At 39.3% G+C, this 18,906-nt stretch overlaps 1 protein-coding gene across 2 annotated transcripts; it reads left to right on the forward strand.

The window, feature by feature from the left end:
* Window positions 1–5,549: 5,549 nt before the first annotated feature.
* On the forward strand, window positions 5,550–18,772 carry tnk1 (tyrosine kinase, non-receptor, 1). 2 transcript variants are annotated; one of them, XM_027015607.3, is made up of 14 exons: window positions 5,550–5,667; window positions 9,519–9,709; window positions 9,879–9,949; window positions 10,044–10,235; window positions 10,678–10,830; window positions 11,361–11,638; window positions 12,358–12,484; window positions 12,688–12,834; window positions 13,172–13,266; window positions 14,473–14,691; window positions 14,811–14,875; window positions 15,089–15,549; window positions 16,186–16,281; window positions 16,361–18,772. In XM_027015607.3, the coding sequence occupies exons 2-14, from the start codon at window positions 9,550–9,552 to the stop codon at window positions 16,508–16,510; spliced, it is 2,214 nt and encodes a 737-aa protein (XP_026871408.2). In that variant the 5' UTR covers window positions 5,550–5,667; window positions 9,519–9,549; the 3' UTR covers window positions 16,511–18,772. The 2 variants fall into 2 exon arrangements, with proteins under 2 accessions (XP_026871408.2, XP_081551003.1); XM_081694877.1 differs by lacking the exon at window positions 5,550–5,667 and adding an exon at window positions 9,127–9,187.
* The last annotated feature ends 134 nt before the right edge of the window (window positions 18,773–18,906 follow it).

Genomic DNA, 18,906 nt, shown 5'->3' on the forward strand with positions numbered 1-18,906 from the left:
ACTTTTTGTCCTGTAATGAATAGTGCACCTATTAATACCCTTTGAATATAATTTTAATAAAAACAGAGATCTAACGTCTTCAAGAATGAATAGGAAGCCTTTTTTTTTTTTTTTTTACATTGGTTAAGAACAAAGAAATAGTAGTTAAACCTGCTGATAAAGGAGGAGGTGTGGTACTCATGAATAAAACTGATTACACTAAAGATATTCACAGGCAATTGTCAGATGAAACCTTTAACAAAAAAATAACATTTGACCCCACCACACGTTTCAAAGCAGAAATTGACACCTTTCTTGAAAAGGCCTATACAGCTAACTTTATTTCTGCTTCTGAAGAGGAGTATCTGACTAGCCATTATTCTGTTAAGCCAGTACTTTACTACCCAAGGTTCACACTTTATTTACGCAACTATCCAGTAGACATATTGCTGCAGGCATAGGGTCTTTGACTCTACCTTTGTCTAACTATGTATGCATACATATGTCTGCTTGTGACACAACTGCTTTTATCGCTCAAAGGCACTACACCGTATTCCACATTATTATGCAAATTGGATTTAAGTGTCATAAAGATTTTACTTTTTGCTTTTCAATTAAACTCATGAATGGTATTGTGACTCAGGGCTCTTTGGATCACTGAAATCAATCTCAGACACCTGTGATAATTAGTTTGCCAGGTGAGCCCAATTAAAGGAAAACTACTTAAGAAGGACATTCCACGTTATTAAGTAGGCCACAGGTTTCAAGCAATATGGGAAAGAAAAAGGCTTTCCCTGCTGCTGAAAAGTGTCAAATAGTGCAGTGCCTTGGACAAGGTATGAAAACATTAGATATTTCATGAAAACTGCAATCGTGATCATTGTACTGTGAAGAGATTTGTGGCTGATTCAGAGCACAGACGGGTTTGTGCAGATGAAGGCATAATGAGGAAGGTTTCTGCCAGACAAATTCTTTAGTTTGAGAGAGCAGCTGCTAAACTGCTATTACAAAGCAGCAAACAGGTATTTGAAGCTGCTGGTGCCTCTGGAGTCCTGTGAACCTCAAGGTGTAGGATCCTCCAGAGGCTCACAGCTGTGCATAAACCTATTATTTGGCCACCCATAACCAGTGCTCACAAGTAGAAATGGTTGCAGTGGGCCCAGACATACATGAAGACAATTTTCAAACAGTCTAGTTTATTGATGAGTGCCATGCAACCATGGATGGAGTAGTGGATGGCTGGTGGATGGCCACCATGTCCCAGCAAGGAGGTGGTGGAGTCATGTTTCCTGCCGGAATCATGGGGAGAGAGCTGGTAGGCCCCTTTAGGGTCCCTGAAGGTGTGAAAATGACCTCGGCAAAGTATATAGAGTTTGACTGACCACTTTCCTCCATGGTACAAAAAGAACTGTACCTTCCATAGCAAAATCAACTTCATGCATCCATCTCATGCTACAAAGAATACCTCTGTGCCATTGGCTGCTATGGGCATAAAAGGAGAGAAGCTCGTGGTATGGCTACCATCCTCCCCTGACCTCAACCCTATTGAGAACCTTTGGAGTATCCTCAAGCAAAAGATCTGAGGGTGGGAGGCAGTTCATCAAAACAGCTCTGGGAGGCTATTCTGACATACTGCAAGGAACTTCAAGCAGGAACTTTCCAAAAACTCAAGTTCAATGGATGCAAGAATTGTGAAGGTGGTACAATCCCTTCTTTGATATGTTAACATGTAACTTGGTCTGTTAATTTGTTTATTGAAATGGCTTTTGATTTCAGTAAATGTAACCTCTTAATACTGCAAATTCAATACAATTTCAGTTCTTTACAACCTGTGAAACTGTTGTGCATAATTTGGAACAGTGCATTGAGTTTATTTTTGAAAAAATACTGTTTGGGAGGTTTGTTCAATAAAATTTGATTTATACTCTAAAGGTTGATGTCTTGAAAATTATATTGTCATTTGCATCGACCATTTTTAGGAAAATCAGAAAAATAGCATTTGCATAATTAGGAATGCAGTGTAGTGCCCTTCCTTGAACAGTTATCCACAGTTGCTTACCCTGATGGTGAAATAGTTGGCCTCAGTAGAAATTTCTCATACTAGTGGTTTGGAGTCTGTGGTGGAAATCTCCAGTCCTACAATAAAGATAACTGGGACATCAATGGGTAAAGCAAAAACAAATGTTTTGTCAGCCTGAGGGCATCTCAGTTACACACACAAGGAGTCTATAAGAGAGAGGCAGGATCCTCTTTTCCACTTGTTTATATTTAGTTTTGGTTTTCTCAAGCAAGCAAAACACAAAGTTTGGGGTTTTGCTCCCTTTCTACCTAAAAAGGGTTTGTTTTGTTCCCTGCCAGATTCTGACATGCAACAGGGTTTTTCTCAGAAACCAAATTGGCAGATTATACTAGGTGTAGTTGTTGCAATGTTCTAGCAATGCGCACAGAGTTTGAAGAAAAAGGAACTCTCTGCTCTGTGTTCTTGTAACACAAATGCAATGTAATTTCCATTACAAGGTCAAGCAGTTTTTCTAGACTAGTGTGTAGATCTCAAGGCACCCACACAATTTCTGTTTAACATGTCTAATAACTAATTTCTATTTACAAATTCAAGGTACAGTAATGGGAGTTATATTCACTACATATTTATGGGATTTCAAAATGAATTGTGTGTGTGTATATATATATATATATATATATATATATACACACTCTAATAGTCATTTTAGCCCCAACTTGATTTTATATAAACAATACATTGACATTTTCAAATTTTCTAAAGGTTCTCTGTCAGAATTGAAAGTCTATATGTATGTTAACTCTATAATACCATAAATTTCAACATGGAAAAAAAAACATTAATTTTAGATACCCAAATCAGTAAAACTGATTTTACTCTGTCCACTACTTTGTATGTTAAACCAATGGATAAAAGTATCTTACTTCATGCTAAACATTTTCATACCATACCACTTAAAAGGAGTCTGGTCTATAGTCGTTTTGAGGTGTAAGCCAGCAAAATCTACTTATTGGAGGTACTGTAGAAATTGGCTTGATTCAGTTCTTATAAAGGCCTGGAACCATTCAACACAACCCAGGTCATTTACCAGGTCCAGTCATAATATAAATGTATTATGATGCACCAAATACACTCCTGTCAGTCCCCACATTAATTGTACATATACAGTACCAGTCAAAGGTTTGGACACATCTGATTGAATGTTAGGTTTTCATAGTCTTAAAAGCATTAGAATCTAATGGTTTATGCCTAAATTTATTTTTAAAACAAAATTTAATAATGAAAATTGATAACTTATATATGGGAAAGCAGATGGATTTTTTTTAAATTTCAGAACTCAAAATCTGTTGGGGCTTAATGAAACTTTAGCTACTTTCATGGCAGATCTTTATATACTCTTGTTATTGGATTCATTTCCTTTTTTATGTAGTGGGTTGATGGCTCCTACATTTAAATGAACCATTGAGTGACCATTGTGGCTTTACAGTGGTTAACTGGATTGCTACATATTTCTATCCACTTTAATGGCTCTTTCTCTATGGATTGGATGTCTCTGATTATTTACACCTCAGGGATCGGGTCCAGCCATAATCTTGGTTTGAGTTCCTGTATAAAGTGTCTTTCGACAATGTCTCCACTGGCACTGCTGAAACTTTGGTGACTGAAATGTCTGCCATGAGTTTATTCTCACATTAGCACTGTGCTTGTTTTTTTGGTAATCTGTGGCCTGCTTGGACCTTGTCTTTTGGTGTGAGTCATTTTAATTCCATCATGATGCTTGATGATCTACACACCCTAATTTGTGTTTTTCAAAGAACTATCACATTTGAGGGGCAGTCTGAGAATTCTAGTTCTACTTCGAGGATGCCATCCACCATTAATAATGTTACTGGGTGACACTTTCCACTTGATTGTGGCATCTACCTTTCAGAAACGATGCCTATTTCTGATGATGGGTATCTAAAAACAACTCTTTTCAGTGACTCGGAGCACTGGCCACTCAGCTGTGTTAGCCGTAACTCCACCATTGGCAATCAAGGTCCATGAGAAGTGATAGAAAGTGCAGTTTGAAGGATTTGTGGAAATGTAGATGGTACATAACTTTGGTTGGTTTATTGATTGTTCTGCTGGTGGACGATTCTAGTCGACAGTTAAATTATTAGCTTTAACTTTAGTACAATGCTAAGTGATGGCTATAGTAATAATAGCTCAAATTTAAATTATAGTAGGCTTTGATTTGGGAAATAGGCTAGAGTAGTAGGCAATTAATGAGAGCCGAGTAAGTGAAAAAATTAATGAACTGTTAAAACGTATGTGTTATCAATGTATGTTTATGTTATCAAGATCATCAGCATAATTATTAACTCCTTAGTAGCACAGTAGAAGAGTAGGCTTGTTCTTGTTAAATGTAATAATTATTGTTGCTTAACCTATAACCATTATGGCCTAGTAATCAGAACTGCATAATTCGAGAGAGCTTACTGGAGAGCTTGTCATCATGGAGTCAAATATTTCACCTACGCCATGTCAAAAAAAGTTAAAAAAAAAATAAAAATTTAAAAAGCATTAAGCTTTAAAAGAAGCACAGGAATGCACCCAAAGGTAATAAATGGCGAGTCAAAGACCAGATCTGAATCCAACTGAAAGGCTAAAGGGGAATGTCAGGGGAATGTATATACAAAGGTCCCTTGAGATATGGATCAGTTCTATGTGGAGGAGTGTGTTAAAACCCCAGTATTAGAGACTAAGAGATGGATACAAAAATCAAAGATAATAGGAGTGTGTTTTTATAATAGGAACAACATAGGCACCGGGCCATGCCTGGTTTTATTATTTTTCTGTAAATTTTTTTGCTTTTTTAAAGTAATTTTTTAAGTAATTGTGAAATATAGCCTACTTTTCTCATTCAATTAAACATATCTCTAACATATCGTTCTTTGCTTGATATGCATTTTATAATCACACAGAGAAGTAAGCTGCAACCTATAAGAAGCAAAAGAGTATTTATATTTTTTCCCTTATATTTCTTCCAATTTTTGCTTTGATTTATTTTTTCCTAGGACAACTGTAAACGTATGGCATTGTATTAAGTGTTGAAAGGCACAGTGGTGTGTCTGTCTGTGTGTGTGTGTGTGTGTGTGTGTGTGTGTGTTTGTTTGTTTGTTTGTTTGTTTGTGTGGTGGGTGGCGGTGTCTATGAGAAACTATAAAATTCCGGTAAGACTGGCAGAACCAGATCAGGAAGTTATGAATGAAACTCGAATTCAAGCATTCAAGCTAATTGTTGCCAAGAACTACAACATTTTAAAACCATTCTTCTATATTTCCGACTATTTTGCACTGAGAATCAAACACAAATTGAGTTCATAGATTAGCTACAAGTATTATTATTTTTTAAATGGTTATTCGAAAAAAAAAAAAAAGGTTTGATGCAGTGCAACTTCACAAGCTACAGAAAACACGCTGTTTTGTAAATCTCAGAGTTTGAGTAGGTTGAGCTACGCTTAGCTTGCGTACGTAGTCTACAGGTAGATAGGGATGGGCGGAGAGATGAGGAGGCGGAGGCGGAGTGGAGTGGAGTTGAGGAAGTTTAGGAAATTCTGGCGAACGATCGCCTACTGGCAAGTGCTGGAGAGTTCGTGGAAGCCTTCCAAGAGCTGAAGACATTTAGTAAGTGAAACACGAATTCATTACGGACAACTCACTTGTAACGAAAACTGTTAAAATCTAAAACGAAGTAATACGTAACAAAATAATATCAGGGAGCGGCGACCTCGAAAGCTGGAACATTGGGTAGGCCTGTGACAGGTTGTGGACAGAACCCCGTAAGCCTAATTTGTGTATTTTTTTCGAGAGGGGAGGGAATGTATTTCATGGATCAACCCCATATCCATTTTAATAAGAAGCAGAGCTGCACATAAACTAAGTACCTCTCGTTTGAACAGCCCACCTTGACCACCGTGTTGTGCGTTTGTTTACGTCACACTGGCAGGCGTGCCTGCGGGGCCTTGTCTGTGTGTTTGGCCTGCTATGCTTTGAACGAATTCTAATTAAATGAAACGAAACTGGCGTTTATTCTTGTTTACCGTAATAAAACATGGTTACTTTATATTTAATGCTACTAATTTTAAAATAAATGTTTTCTTTAAATAGCACCAACAAAATGAAAGTTATCTATTCTAAAATGTGCTGTAAATCTTGATATTTTATTTTTGCCCTTGGTGCTTGTCAAGATTATTAATGTAGTACGTCTATACTAAATATAATTAGTATCTGCTTAATTAATATCAAAGGCTTTTTCAATCCATGGACTTGACAAAAGTATTTACACTTTCACAGTACTTATAACACCTGTAAACAAATATTTCCCTTTAATTATTTTCCTTTAATTCACCATTAGAAATAAAGAGGAGTTATGCAATAAATTTTAAATGTCCACCAGCAGAGGATATTATCACTTGTTAAACTAGATGAATACATTTTACTAGATGAATAGATTTTACTAGTGGACACGTAAGAATTTTTCTTTATCATATTACGCAGGCATGACACTGCCAATCGCATATTTTGGAGTGGCCATATAAAAAAAGATGACGTCAAAAGCGGAGTGTCAAAATGTTCATGGGACAGAAAGAACATTGATACCTCTGACCCCTTTAATAAATCAAGGTATCACAAACAGCAGCAGACCCCACACAAATGTTCTCACAGTAGTCACCTTTTACAACATATAATTAAACATGATAACCAGGTTCTTTTTTGGAAGTCCATGTTTTGAGAAATGAACAATCATATAGTCACCAGTGATCATTCATAGTACAATCTAAGATGGTTCCTACCATCATATGGGATGTGTTATGTTGAGTCTCTAAATAAACATACTACCACATTCTACATTTGTGGGAAATGAGATAATGAAGAACCATCTTCACTGGGGTCCCCAGTATTTACTTTATCAAATTAATAAACTAAAATAATTGATTTCTTTATAATGCCTAATTTACTTTTTGGATTTTCTTATGAAGTGACTAGAAGTTTTGTTAAAGGTAGTGTTGAATGAGCCAGAGCCAGCTGTACCCATAATCCCTTTACTGATGTTACTTACATTTTACCTATATGACTCATTAACAAACACCGTGCATTTTTCAAGCTTGTAAACAATTTCAAGCTTGTAGATGTTTCAAGACATGCCTGTTATCATGCTCACTTTGTTCCAGGAAAAAGAACCTTGGCATGTCAGTTTAGAAATGCTGTATGCTGTATTTTCTGCTTATAATGGAAGTGATCTATGTGATTTGAATGTTTTTGAGTGTTTCTTTTGTGTGTCTTCACTTTTTTGTATGGCTGTTCTTCAGATAGATGTGAAACCTAATGTAAGTCAGCATAAATGGAGTTGGCCCATTGAGAGGTTGTTTTGGTCAAAGATTATGTTTAGTCTTGGGTTGGCAAACTATTATGTCACACAGTGTATCTGAAACTCTGTTTTCTAACTCATAGCTGCTTCTTTTGCAGATGGGTGTGGGTAATTGGGTGTAGTCTTTGGGAATCTTATTTTGACACTCTTGGTTATCCTATACCTGCCTGAACAAGCCCCTTCATTTTGACTCGGTCTCTGTACGCACTAATTGATTCGTCAGTTGGTTTCACTTTTGTTCAAAACTTTAGTAAATTATTAAAGTATGCAGCACCTGTGCACCTCTACATTTCAATACTGGTGGAAGTTGTCCTGTTACACCGACCTGATGCTTCTAATGGAAAGGGCAACACTTGTCTGTGGAAGACCAGTTTTTGAAAAGCAGGAACTACAGGTAGTTGTAAATGCATGTTCAGAGCGTGGATGTCAAAAACCAAATTGAGTCACGATTTCCATCCTGGAAGTTATTACTGGATAGAATATCTTTTGTTATATAGCTTCATTTGCTCTTGATGATGTTTTGTAATAAAAGGTGATTATTTTAATTATGAAGTTCTGGCAGATGTTTATTATTGCCCAAGTCTACAGTGACTTTGCCGTTGCCTTTAGCCTCTTTAGTGACTTTTTAGTGGTGCTTCATCCCATAGATACTTTTTCTGAAATGCACATAAAAATGCATTAACAAGCAGAGGTACACACAAAGCTTGACCACATCACTGCATATCCAGTGAAGCAGAGGTTGTTGCTGTGGGCTGTAAATCCCAGTAGGCTGCTGTTTCCGGGCGTACTCTAAGCCAAGGCACTGTGTGTCGTAATCATGCCATGTGTGAAGGGGCATTATGCCCCTGCCTTGGGTTTTTTGTCTATAGCAAAGCTACCCTTTTCTTCCTTGTCCTGCATTCTATACCTATAATTATTCTTTCTTTCTTGTTTTGTTTTGCTTTCTGACTTGAGTTTTTGTACACTGAATTCTAGGAATTCATTTCATTTAATTACAAGTAGTAGACCTTTTAAAAATATGTATATTAGTAAATGCAGGCTTAGTGATTGAGTGCCTGTGAAGTGCCAAGGGACTGTTCATGTGCCTCTTGAAGAGGTAGGTCCAGTCTACATTTGAAGAGGGCAATGGACTCCACTATATGGATAAGTAATGGAGTTAATTTCATAATTTCTGTGCTGTTGCAGAGAAGATTCTTGAGGTGCGTCTTCTCTGTCTGTTGAGAGGTGGTGATTCAAGACGAGCTGTACTTGGCATAAAGGGTATGAGCTATGGTGTGGTGTGAGATTAGTGCTTTCAAGTAGGAAGGAACAGGTACATTTCTGGCACTTAAAACTGATGTGGATGACTACAGGAAGCCAGTGAAGGGAATGCAACAGTGACGGGTATGATCTTAACAAGATTGGATAGGAGTTGTATAGCTGACTTCTGGATCAGCCACAGGAGCCTAGTGTCATGTGCAGATAGGCCTGCCAAGAGTGAGCCTTTTAGCTTTTAGAGCATTAGGAATCATTATTTTCAATTTTTATTTTTATTTTTTCCATTTTCACTTCGGATCCAAATTATTTATATTTATATATACCATGCTATTTATTTACTTCCTATAGTGAGAAATGAATCATGAATAGCATTTGGTTAGAGATGATAGAATTAAAATTTGTGATTAAGGTAAGATACATGTTGGTTGTTTTGTTTCAGTCTTATGCTGCCCATGTTATATCCTATATTCTGAGATAGTCATCAGAGTGGAATCAGATGACTTCACCCAAATCCCCTTTGTATGTAGATTAACAGTTTTTCTATTTAAATGTTGTAGTGATGAAAGAAAAGTTTTAGCAGAAAGTTATAAAACAAGCTAGCCTTACATTGTTGTTGTGGGCTGGGGTCTTTAGGCAGGATGTGGTAAAGAAATGATATGTTTTGCATACTTTATTTTTAGATTTGTTATTTCATGAGTGACACCACCTCTGTAACAACGCAACCAATCTGCATGTACAACCACTTAAGCTCATGATGAGTTTGAGTATAGTATCCCTTTTACTCTGAGAGAGCACCAGTGCCTAAATCCTAGAAGTGCAGCTTCTACCAACACTACCTGTCACTGTTTAGATTGACTGCTGCGCAAAAGGACCATGTAATTATGATGGATCAAGACAGTCAGTGGCTGTACCAGCTTTTGGCGGAGGTGCAGCTGGAGCGGTTCTACCTGAGGATGCGCGATGGACTCAATGTGACACGCATTGAGCACCTGGACTACGTTAAGGAGTCTGACTTGGAACAGATTGGCATCAGTAAACCAGGTTTTTACTCCTAATTTTGATTATTTTCGTGTAACTTTGAAGTTGAAGATATGAGCTATATTTTCTTCAGAGCACTAATTATGTAGCATAATCTATGTGAGTACTATCTTTAATAGTTGTTTAAAGCTTCTTTAATACAGTCTTTTTATCGTTGCTGTTGTATCAACAGGACAAAGACGATTATGGGAAGCAGTCAAGCGCTACAAAACCAGCATGCGACCACGGTCATGGATGTCCAAGGTAGACTCTTGCACCCCACCAATGTGTTCTCACTAGACATCTCTTTGGCATTAGCTAGACAATGTGTCAGTCATTCTGTCCAATACCATAACAGGTCTTCAGTGGGGGGCGTGGCCCAGAAGGAGGTGAGCAGTGGATTGCTGGTGGATCTGGTCAGAGGCCGGATGTGGGACGAGCACTTACGTGCCTTATACAGGACAGTGAGCTGGTCTTTGGGGAGAAGCTAGGATCAGGCTCCTTTGGTGTGGTGAAGAGGGCAGAATGGCACACACCTACTGGACGAGTGGTAAGAGTCTTTCCCTTTGGCAAGATGTTTTACCCAAAGACAATAAGCACCTCGAGCCAAAACAAGACATGAAATATTTTGGCTGCATTGCTAACCTCCCTAGTGACATCTGACTTCAAAGGCTTGTATAGACTATTTAATTCTACAGTGAAATTAACAACTGTTTGTTGTTTTGTTAGCTTAGTCATATGTCAGTGTAACACATTCAGGCTTTCTATCATTATATCAAGGAAACTAGATTTTCCAGAAATTGATAAAACTAGCTAATGATCCTGTTCAAAACATGGACAAACATACCAATGTTAGCACGTGTTCATTGTTGGAGTATCTAATGGAATCACAACAGAGTGATCTCTGGACTGTGCTGCCCATATGCTAGACTGCTTCCATGTCTCTGTCTTTTGTCACTTAACCCTATTCCTCCTTCTCATACTCACCACAGCTGCCTGTAGCTGTGAAGTCCCTTAGGAGCAGTATGTCAAGGGGGGCAGATACAGTGACTGACTTTCTGCAGGAGGTCACCACCATGCAGTCTCTGGACCATCCCAACATCATTCGCCTCTATGGTGTGGTCCTCACTCAGCCTCTTAAAATGGTGAGATGAATGAGAAACAGCCTACCCTTTTTTCATCACTGGCTGGTTTTTGGTGTCAGGATCACTGCTAACCTGCTAACCAGATATTTTTGGCAGGCTGATCATTCTCAACACAGCAATAATAGTGACATGGTAGTGAGTATGCTGGTAAAGTTTAGGCACAGAAGGGTTCCTGTTTTTGTCTTTTCATACATAACTGCTACTACTGGGTTTAGAGTAGCCCACCACATGAAACAATCCACCCAGCTTCAGCTTTCTGATCAGAGACTAATAATTGATGAGGATCTAGAGAATGGCTAACACAAATTGCATGCAGCAACAGATGGCTGTGAACACTAACCTTACATCTGCAAGGTGTGTCTAATAAAAACGTCTGCTGAGTGCATTTCTGACTAACCATCACCTGGAAATGCCGTGCCCTCCAGGCCGTGGAAGATTAAGCCATCTTATGAGCCGGCTGATGAACCAGCTCTACAGCCACCTTACCCTCTTTCCTTTTGTTCTTGCCTATATGGCCTTGTTCACCTCAGGTAACAGAGCTGGCTCTGTTTGGCTCTCTGTACGACACCCTGCGCTTGCGGCAGGGCAACTACCCACTGGGCCGCCTCTGGCTCTTCAGTACCCAGATCGCTGCAGGGATGGAATATCTGGAAGCACGGCGCTTCATTCACAGAGACCTTGCAGCCCGGAATGTTCTCCTGGCCTCCAGAGAGCTGGTGAAGATTGGAGACTTTGGTTTGATGAGGGATCTGGGCCAGGACAGAGACCAATACATCATGGGGCCCCACAGACGCATCCCGTTTGCCTGGTGAGAGGCTATTTTGGGTTATCCTTGTTGTTGTTGTTGTTGTTGTTGTTGTTTAATAGTTTATTAAATGGATGACATAGAAGATATTGTAGGATCTAGAGAAAGTAATACAATTTGGATATACAGGTCTTGGATAGTGCCATCTTTCTCTTCACGAGGTCTTACTTAATTAGAGCCAATAGACTGAAATGCTGAGAAGTAACATTTAACAATGCTGATTGGTTGATGGCACTATAGATGGTATAACTCACTCCCCCCCCCCCCCCAATGTCCTGGCTTGAAATACATAGCTCATGTGAGAGTATAGAGTATCACTGCGTTTCCCCCAAAAACAATCCATGGAAAAAAGAATTACTACAATAAAACAAATATAGACTAAAATATTTTGTTATTGGAATGAAAGTCTATGGGGGAAACAAACAGATTTATACTGTTTGAGCACTAGGACTAACTGGATACATCATACCAGCAAAACTAGGACTAGTCAGGCATACCCAAACAGCACAGATCTGTCCCTCCAGGGATGACATCTTCCTGGATTAAAGACAACAAACAATAGCAAATGTATGACTTTATGTATGTAAAAAGTCATTTTGTGAAGCCTTGAATTCATGGACATGATTCTCTGATACATGTGCAACAAACTGCCAAATAGATAAGTACTTATTGAAGACATTTTGATTCCACAGTCTGATCTCTCCCTTGCTCCTCCCCCCTAGGTGTGCTCCTGAGAGTTTGCGTGTGGGGTCTTTCTCACATGCTTCAGATGTCTGGATGTTTGGGGTCACTCTGTGGGAAATGTTTACTTACTGTGAGGAGCCCTGGCTCGGGATGTCGGGGAGACAGGTTAGTATGTGGCTGTTTACTGTGTTTATGAGAATTCCTAACCAGAATGAGACCACGGAATAAGAAATGTATAAACATTTAAAGTGACTTCCAGTAAGATTATATGCCTACTGGGTGCTATGCTGTGCTCGGTTGGCACCTTCAGCACAAATTCTTGAAAACTCATGGGGAAAAACAACTGTGTACAACTGATCTGTGTGCAGATCCTGTTTCGGGTGGAGCGGGAGGGTGAGCGGCTGCTGAGGCCGACAGACTGTCCACAGGAGCTCTACTGCGTGATGCAGAAGTGCTGGGCTTGCAGCCCTTCTGAGAGGCCTACCTTCACCCGACTCACCACCATGGTTGCTGAGGTCAGTGCCTGAGGAACACTAGACTGGGGTCTGAATTGGATCTATACGTGACATTATATAGGGTTTCAAGAGAGGGATTTGACACTAGTACTCATTACACGCATTAAATAACAGATGTCTTTGTTCAGGAAGTTTAGTAATTAAAGAAATATATAAATTTAAGAAATAAAAGATACTTTGGACCTTTTAGAATTGATTTTCATAAAACAAATCAGAAACATTAGGATAAAAAACAAACAATAAACTTAAGCATTTCAGCTGTAGTAATTTATTAGATTGAGGTTTATGCTGATTGCCTATACAGTGCTCTGGTAATTTCTCACTTGTATGTGTCTAGGCTCAGCCAAAGGAGGTCCGTGCAGTGCGGGATTTTTCAGCTCCCAGAAAGCTCACTCTACAAACCAATGACCTAGTGATCGTCATAGATCATGGGTAAGGAAGGGGCCCGGGGACCAGCACACATTAACAGGAGTGGGAGGAACGCTAAGGGTGAACGGGGAGAGATTGTTAACTTGCGCCAGCCCCTCTAAGGCAGTTTTCATAATTTGTCCTCTTGTCCTTGGGCCTCCTGCGAAGAGCTGAGAAGTGGGCCTTTGAAGGGCAAAACAGGGAAGGCAAATGTTTGTCTTTTTCTTTAAGCATAGTTTTTACTTAAAGATCTAGGGAGCCTAAATCTGTGTTGTTGTTGTTTAGATTAATCTTGCTCTTTGTATAAGTACATGTAAAAACTATGTCCTATAAATACCATCACAAAGTCAAGTAAATTACTAATTTATTTCACCAGAGTTTCTCCCATTCTGATGTAGCTGTGCTGTCAGGCTGAAACGCCGATTGTAATATTTACTCATGTGGATTAACAGACTGTAATGATTTGTCTTGGAGTAACAGATTCTACCCAGACCTAAATTTGATTTTATATTTCAAAGCAGCCATTGTATCAGGCTGCACTGACATTAACAATAGGAAAACAAAAAGGTAGTCAGTGCTAGGCTAGCTATAAGCTTTTTTGCAGTGAAGTCTACATAATTTTTAAATATCCACAGAGCTAGCCATTTGTGTCTAAGCAGTGTTTTCAACCCAATGGTAAAAACAAACAAACAAACAAAAAAAACCTACCATTTCATCAGGATTTGTGAACAAGGCATCTCTGGTGCCTAAAATTAGACTTATTTGCATAGTTATCATCAGTTACTCATCGTTACTCTGTTTCTCCCTTGTTGTGCCATTATAAATAGCTCGGCCTGACTAGCACAACAGCCAGTCAGTCAAGTGTGCTCATTGGAATATTAGTTCCACACCCAGTTTATCACAGAAGGGAATGATGATGAGCAAATTTATTTGTTATTTGAGCAGTGTTTTATTTATTTCACTCTGTGTCATGGAACTGAACTGAGAAGACATTTATACGTATAGGAAAATACACTGTTTACTAATAACCAAATTTAAATTTAAAAACCTTTAAAAACAAAAAAAACCCAAAAAAACAACAACCTAATAACTGATGACAAGAATCCAAAATTCTACAAAGATGATAATCATAAGCCTATCCCCTTTTGCTGGTACTGATTAAAGTGAGCCTGCAGAATATATGAGTGTGTTTTACTGGCTGTGCTTTTCTCTACTCTGTGCTCTGCCCAGGCCGGATTTGTGTGAGTGGAAGGGTCAGAACCAGAGGACGCTGAGTGTGGGCTGGTTTCCCCCAGCCCTGACTGCTCCTCCCATGTCTTCAGCAGGTGCACCAGGCCCCGCTACCCCTGCTGGTCTTATCTCTCCTCCTCTCCAAGGAAGCTTGCAGCACACAGGACACGGAGACATGAAACCAGAGCGCACTTGGGGAACCCCAGAACGGCTCGATGAGTGAGTGGTGCTGGTGGATTTCTTCATTTCTTTTTTTTAATGCCAAATACTAAGTAAACCATCCTGGTGAGTGTGACTTTAATGGGAGTTTGACTTATGACTGTCAATCATGTTTTCAGTTTTAGAAACGCAAGGATTTCTTTGCCAAAAGAGAAGGAAGGCTCTAATCTAAAGAAAATGGCAGGTTAGAGCACACATTACTAAATGCATCGTATCATAGCTGAATCCTTCCAAATGCTATGCTCTAGAATATTTGTTTCTAAGTGTGATAGTTACTTTGTAGTAAGTTGTGCTAAGTTTTCCAAATTCCTGTGTAAAATCAGTTGATGTCTTTTTATTTTGTAATCAAATTATTACTTTACATTAAGGCTCGGTCCAATCCTTATGTTTTCCTTAGGTATGTCTCGAAGTCTTGAGTCAGTCCTGGGCATTAATCAAAACAAGGTTGAGGATGGTGGTAGCCTAGCTCAGAGAACTCACCTCCGTAGGGGCATCCCGGCTCACCTAATCCAGGACCCACGGAGGTTTAGTGATGCCAGTGGCGCCAATCTTCCTAAACGACCGCCGCCCCCCAACTTCAAACGCAAGCCACAGCTAATGCGTGATTGGAGAGGAAACTTAGTCCCCACTCCCTGGCCTTCTCCTGCCCATCCAAACCTGCAGCTACAAGCACAGCAGCAGGCTATGGGTGTTAGCAACCTAGACAAGATGGCCCAGTTGGCCAAATCTGCTTCCCAACTAGACAATGCCTTCGAAAGGGAAAGAGAGAAGGAGAGAGAACGAGAGAAAGTAAGAGAGAGGCTACAGGAAAGGTATCCACCACAAGTAGCGATGGATAAGGAGGCACTCGTATCGCAGGTATGATCACTTGTTTCTTTGGAAATTAGTCAGTGTGTTTGCCTTTTTGATGTCACCAATTTCTCCTGAGATATTTAATCCAGCCAGGTACTAACAGAAACAATGCAAACACAATAACTGAACCAAATGTCATAAATGTGGTTTGTTGTTTTATTCATAATCCTCATCACTCAATTATGGGAAAATATCTTATTTTTTTACACAAATGCCAAATGTAGTTCATCACCCAAATATGTTAGATGTACAAATGCTGATTCTCTAGTTTACTTTGGAAGCTTCTCCTCACCCATTCGCCTCTTGGGTGAGCATACTGCATGACAGTCATCATACATTTCCTGCGACAAATTTTGTTTTCCAATTACATAATTATCAATTAAAAAAAGGGAGGGGGGGCATGTCCACAGCTAAAACCTATAGCAGAAGCCACCTGGAAGCTGGAAATACAAGGAGTATGTATTTTTGTCCATTTTAGACAACAGTATATCGTACAGTAGCAGATGTCACACAAGCCCAGCCTATAAGAGATTCCTAAAAATGTAATTGGGCTACTTAATATTTTTACCTTCTGTTTGTTGATCTTTGGGGTAAGAGTGAAATTGTCTTTTTAATCCTGTGGTAAAAATTGTGCCTGAACAGGTCCAGGACGCAGTCCATGGAGTAACCATTGAAGAGGTTCAGAGAGCTTTACAGCGCAATGACTGGAATCCAGTTTCAGCAGAGCAGCAACTGAAGGTGATAATCATGTTGCCCTTTGCATCTTAACATTCATATATGCCTCACTTTCACTCATGCACTCCTGTCCTCATGTTAGACCGAGCAGTTGTACCAAATGACCCAGTGCTCCAGAGAGGACTGCTATAAGATCCTAGCACGCTACAACTGGGACCTGCAACACGCCAGTCGCTTTGTCCTCCGCATGGCCAGAGATGCTGCGCTGGAAAGACGTGGGGACAGAATTTAGAAAAGAGACTTTGCTGAGCTCTGTCCACACCAACCATCCTATGGTGCATTTCGGCGCAACTTCACAACCAGCAGGTGCTAGAAGTTCAAGACCTGAGGCAAGCCACTGCCTTGGAGCTAAAAGAGAGCATCTCAACTTCCTTGACGACCATGCTAAACCAGCATGGATATCGGACACCTGCGGCACTGGAGTAGCGTAGTCCAACACTGCCTTGAGCCAAAGGAGAGCAGATTTTTGGTAATCCCTATTTGTACCACTCTGAAAATGCAAGATGGGAGTTAAAACGCTGTGTCATAGAAGAACTACTAACTGGAAACACTTTGGTATTTGCCATTGCCCATGAACTGTGCTATACAACGTAGAATAATTATCCCTGCTGTATGAGGAAATGAACAATGTCAGTTCTACTCCGTTAGCCTACTTTGAAACGGCTGATCAAGAGACATGCCTTATGAAAGATGCTTCCTCAAATTATATCTTCCTATGACAACAAACCCAATCCACTTGTCCTGCTTCCTACATATAAGAATATATTGTATTGGTATTGTCCACTACCAGCTGAATGAGTGAAGCATGTTTGCGGTACCTAAGAGTTTCAGATGTATTGTAAGGTGCTGAGATTATTTCAATGCTCAACACTAATATGCTTATAATGAAGGAATATTATTTTTAGGGGCGGGGGGGGGGGGGGGGGGGAGTTCAGAAGAGTCCTGCCGCCACAGAGCACCCTCTTACTGTGTTTACAGTTTTATATGCAAATGTTTTATTAAAGTAGTAACTTTTGTTGAGAATCTGTTCAATAGGTTAACTGAAATAGATTTTGATTCATGTTCTGTAAAATCTTTAGAGCTTTTTATCTGAATCCATCAGTGAACTATGAATATTTTGTTGTCAACAGACAATAATGGTGAACGTGTTTTAAAGAACAGTTGTAGGAGGTCATCAGTTCTGCGTTCTTAAATGTACATACCATTTTGTCTTTTTGTCTAACAGCAATCCTTTTTAAACCCTCTTGAGAGCCAAGTGTTGGATATTAAGCCTATAATGTGGTATGGTTCAGTCACTTTGTTAATGAACAACTATTGGTAGCTGTAGAAAGAGGTACTACAGAATTAGCAGAAATTGACACTGTAAAGAATACTTAGTTCATTCACTAATCATGATATTCTGGAAGATTATAATAAATATTTACATGTCTAATATCAATGAAATAACAACAAAATAACTGAAATATGGGTTATCCCTGTACTCGCACAAAAAGCCCAGGTGGTCAATTTAAGGGTCTCCAGTCATAAACAGTGCCAGTGCCTGGGCCACATTCTATATATAGACTACATGGAGTAGAACTACTGGCCCTGCTACTACAGTTCAGTTGTATCTGAAATAAGACCATCCAAGAGTTTCACTTTTACCAAGTCCTCATCCACTTGGATTCACCATGGCCCCTCCAGGAACAACTGAAGCCATCATAAGGGCCATTCTATTAGTTTATTATATGAAAAGCCCTCAAAGAGACAAGGGATTAAGTCAACAGAAGTGTCCACTTTACTGTAGTAGTACTGCTAATGAATGCAATTTCCTTTGCAACATTTTTTTTTGTAAATTCACAGAACCAAAAGCAGATGGAGCTTGGGGCATTAATAAAGTTAATTAGAAAGAGAAATCTGTGAAAACTCCCTTTGGCACTTAAATGTGCACCCCCCACATCTCCCCCACCTAATCCAACCAAACTGTTGTTCCTGAAGCTCACAAAAGAATATAATGTAGGGCCTTGCAAAACGAGGAAGAGTTTTCACTGGGTTTTGCTTTATGAACTGTACTTAAACAATGCATCTTAGCTCTATGACACTGGGTATTTCATTCGGCCTTCCTCCTGGCAATTTTCTGTGAATGAAGGAAAAAAAAAAAAAAAAATCAAGTCAGGTGTTCAGATGATTAGAGGATGCTTAATTTCTCTCGCAGTCCCACCATCATATTTACAGTATAAATATATTACAAAGAAACCTTAAATACCATTCCAAGGTTCTCCCTGAGTTTACAGTTCCAAGCCACGTGTGACCATCACAATCACGTTCCATATTCCTGGAGTGATCACCAGCTGAATCACCAGGTCGTTTCTTTTGATCAGGTAAATTTAGCACAAAGATTTAAGGTCCAATGACATTTTACTAAAACACTTTACCCTGCATACCGTTATTCACCATAGAAAGGAAAGATTTCAGAATTTATTTTCCTCCCCCCATCTATCTATCTATCTATCCCTAGGGATACATTGGTGATTTCTCACTTATTGGTATATTAATAAATAAAATGTTCGTTACACAAAGTGTATAACCAAGAATGCCCCCCGTGCCTTTACAATTTAAAAAATATATTTTACAGTAGCAATACACACA

This window comes from Electrophorus electricus, chromosome 13 (assembly GCF_041902795.1).
Source record: "Electrophorus electricus isolate QZ-2024a chromosome 13, ASM4190279v1, whole genome shotgun sequence".
Classification (NCBI taxonomy): Eukaryota; Metazoa; Chordata; class Actinopteri; order Gymnotiformes; family Gymnotidae; genus Electrophorus; species Electrophorus electricus.

Bases quoted from the DNA above. Each gene is read 5' to 3' on its own strand.
- tnk1 (XM_081694877.1), top strand. From the start codon at position 9,165: ATGACTTCACCCAAATCCCCTTT. The intron at 9,710-9,878 runs GTTTTTACTCCT...TTGTATCAACAG, and splicing joins GATTGGCATCAGTAAACCAG to GACAAAGACGATTATGGGAA. The intron at 12,835-13,171 runs GTCAGTGCCTGA...GTATGTGTCTAG, and splicing joins TCACCACCATGGTTGCTGAG to GCTCAGCCAAAGGAGGTCCG.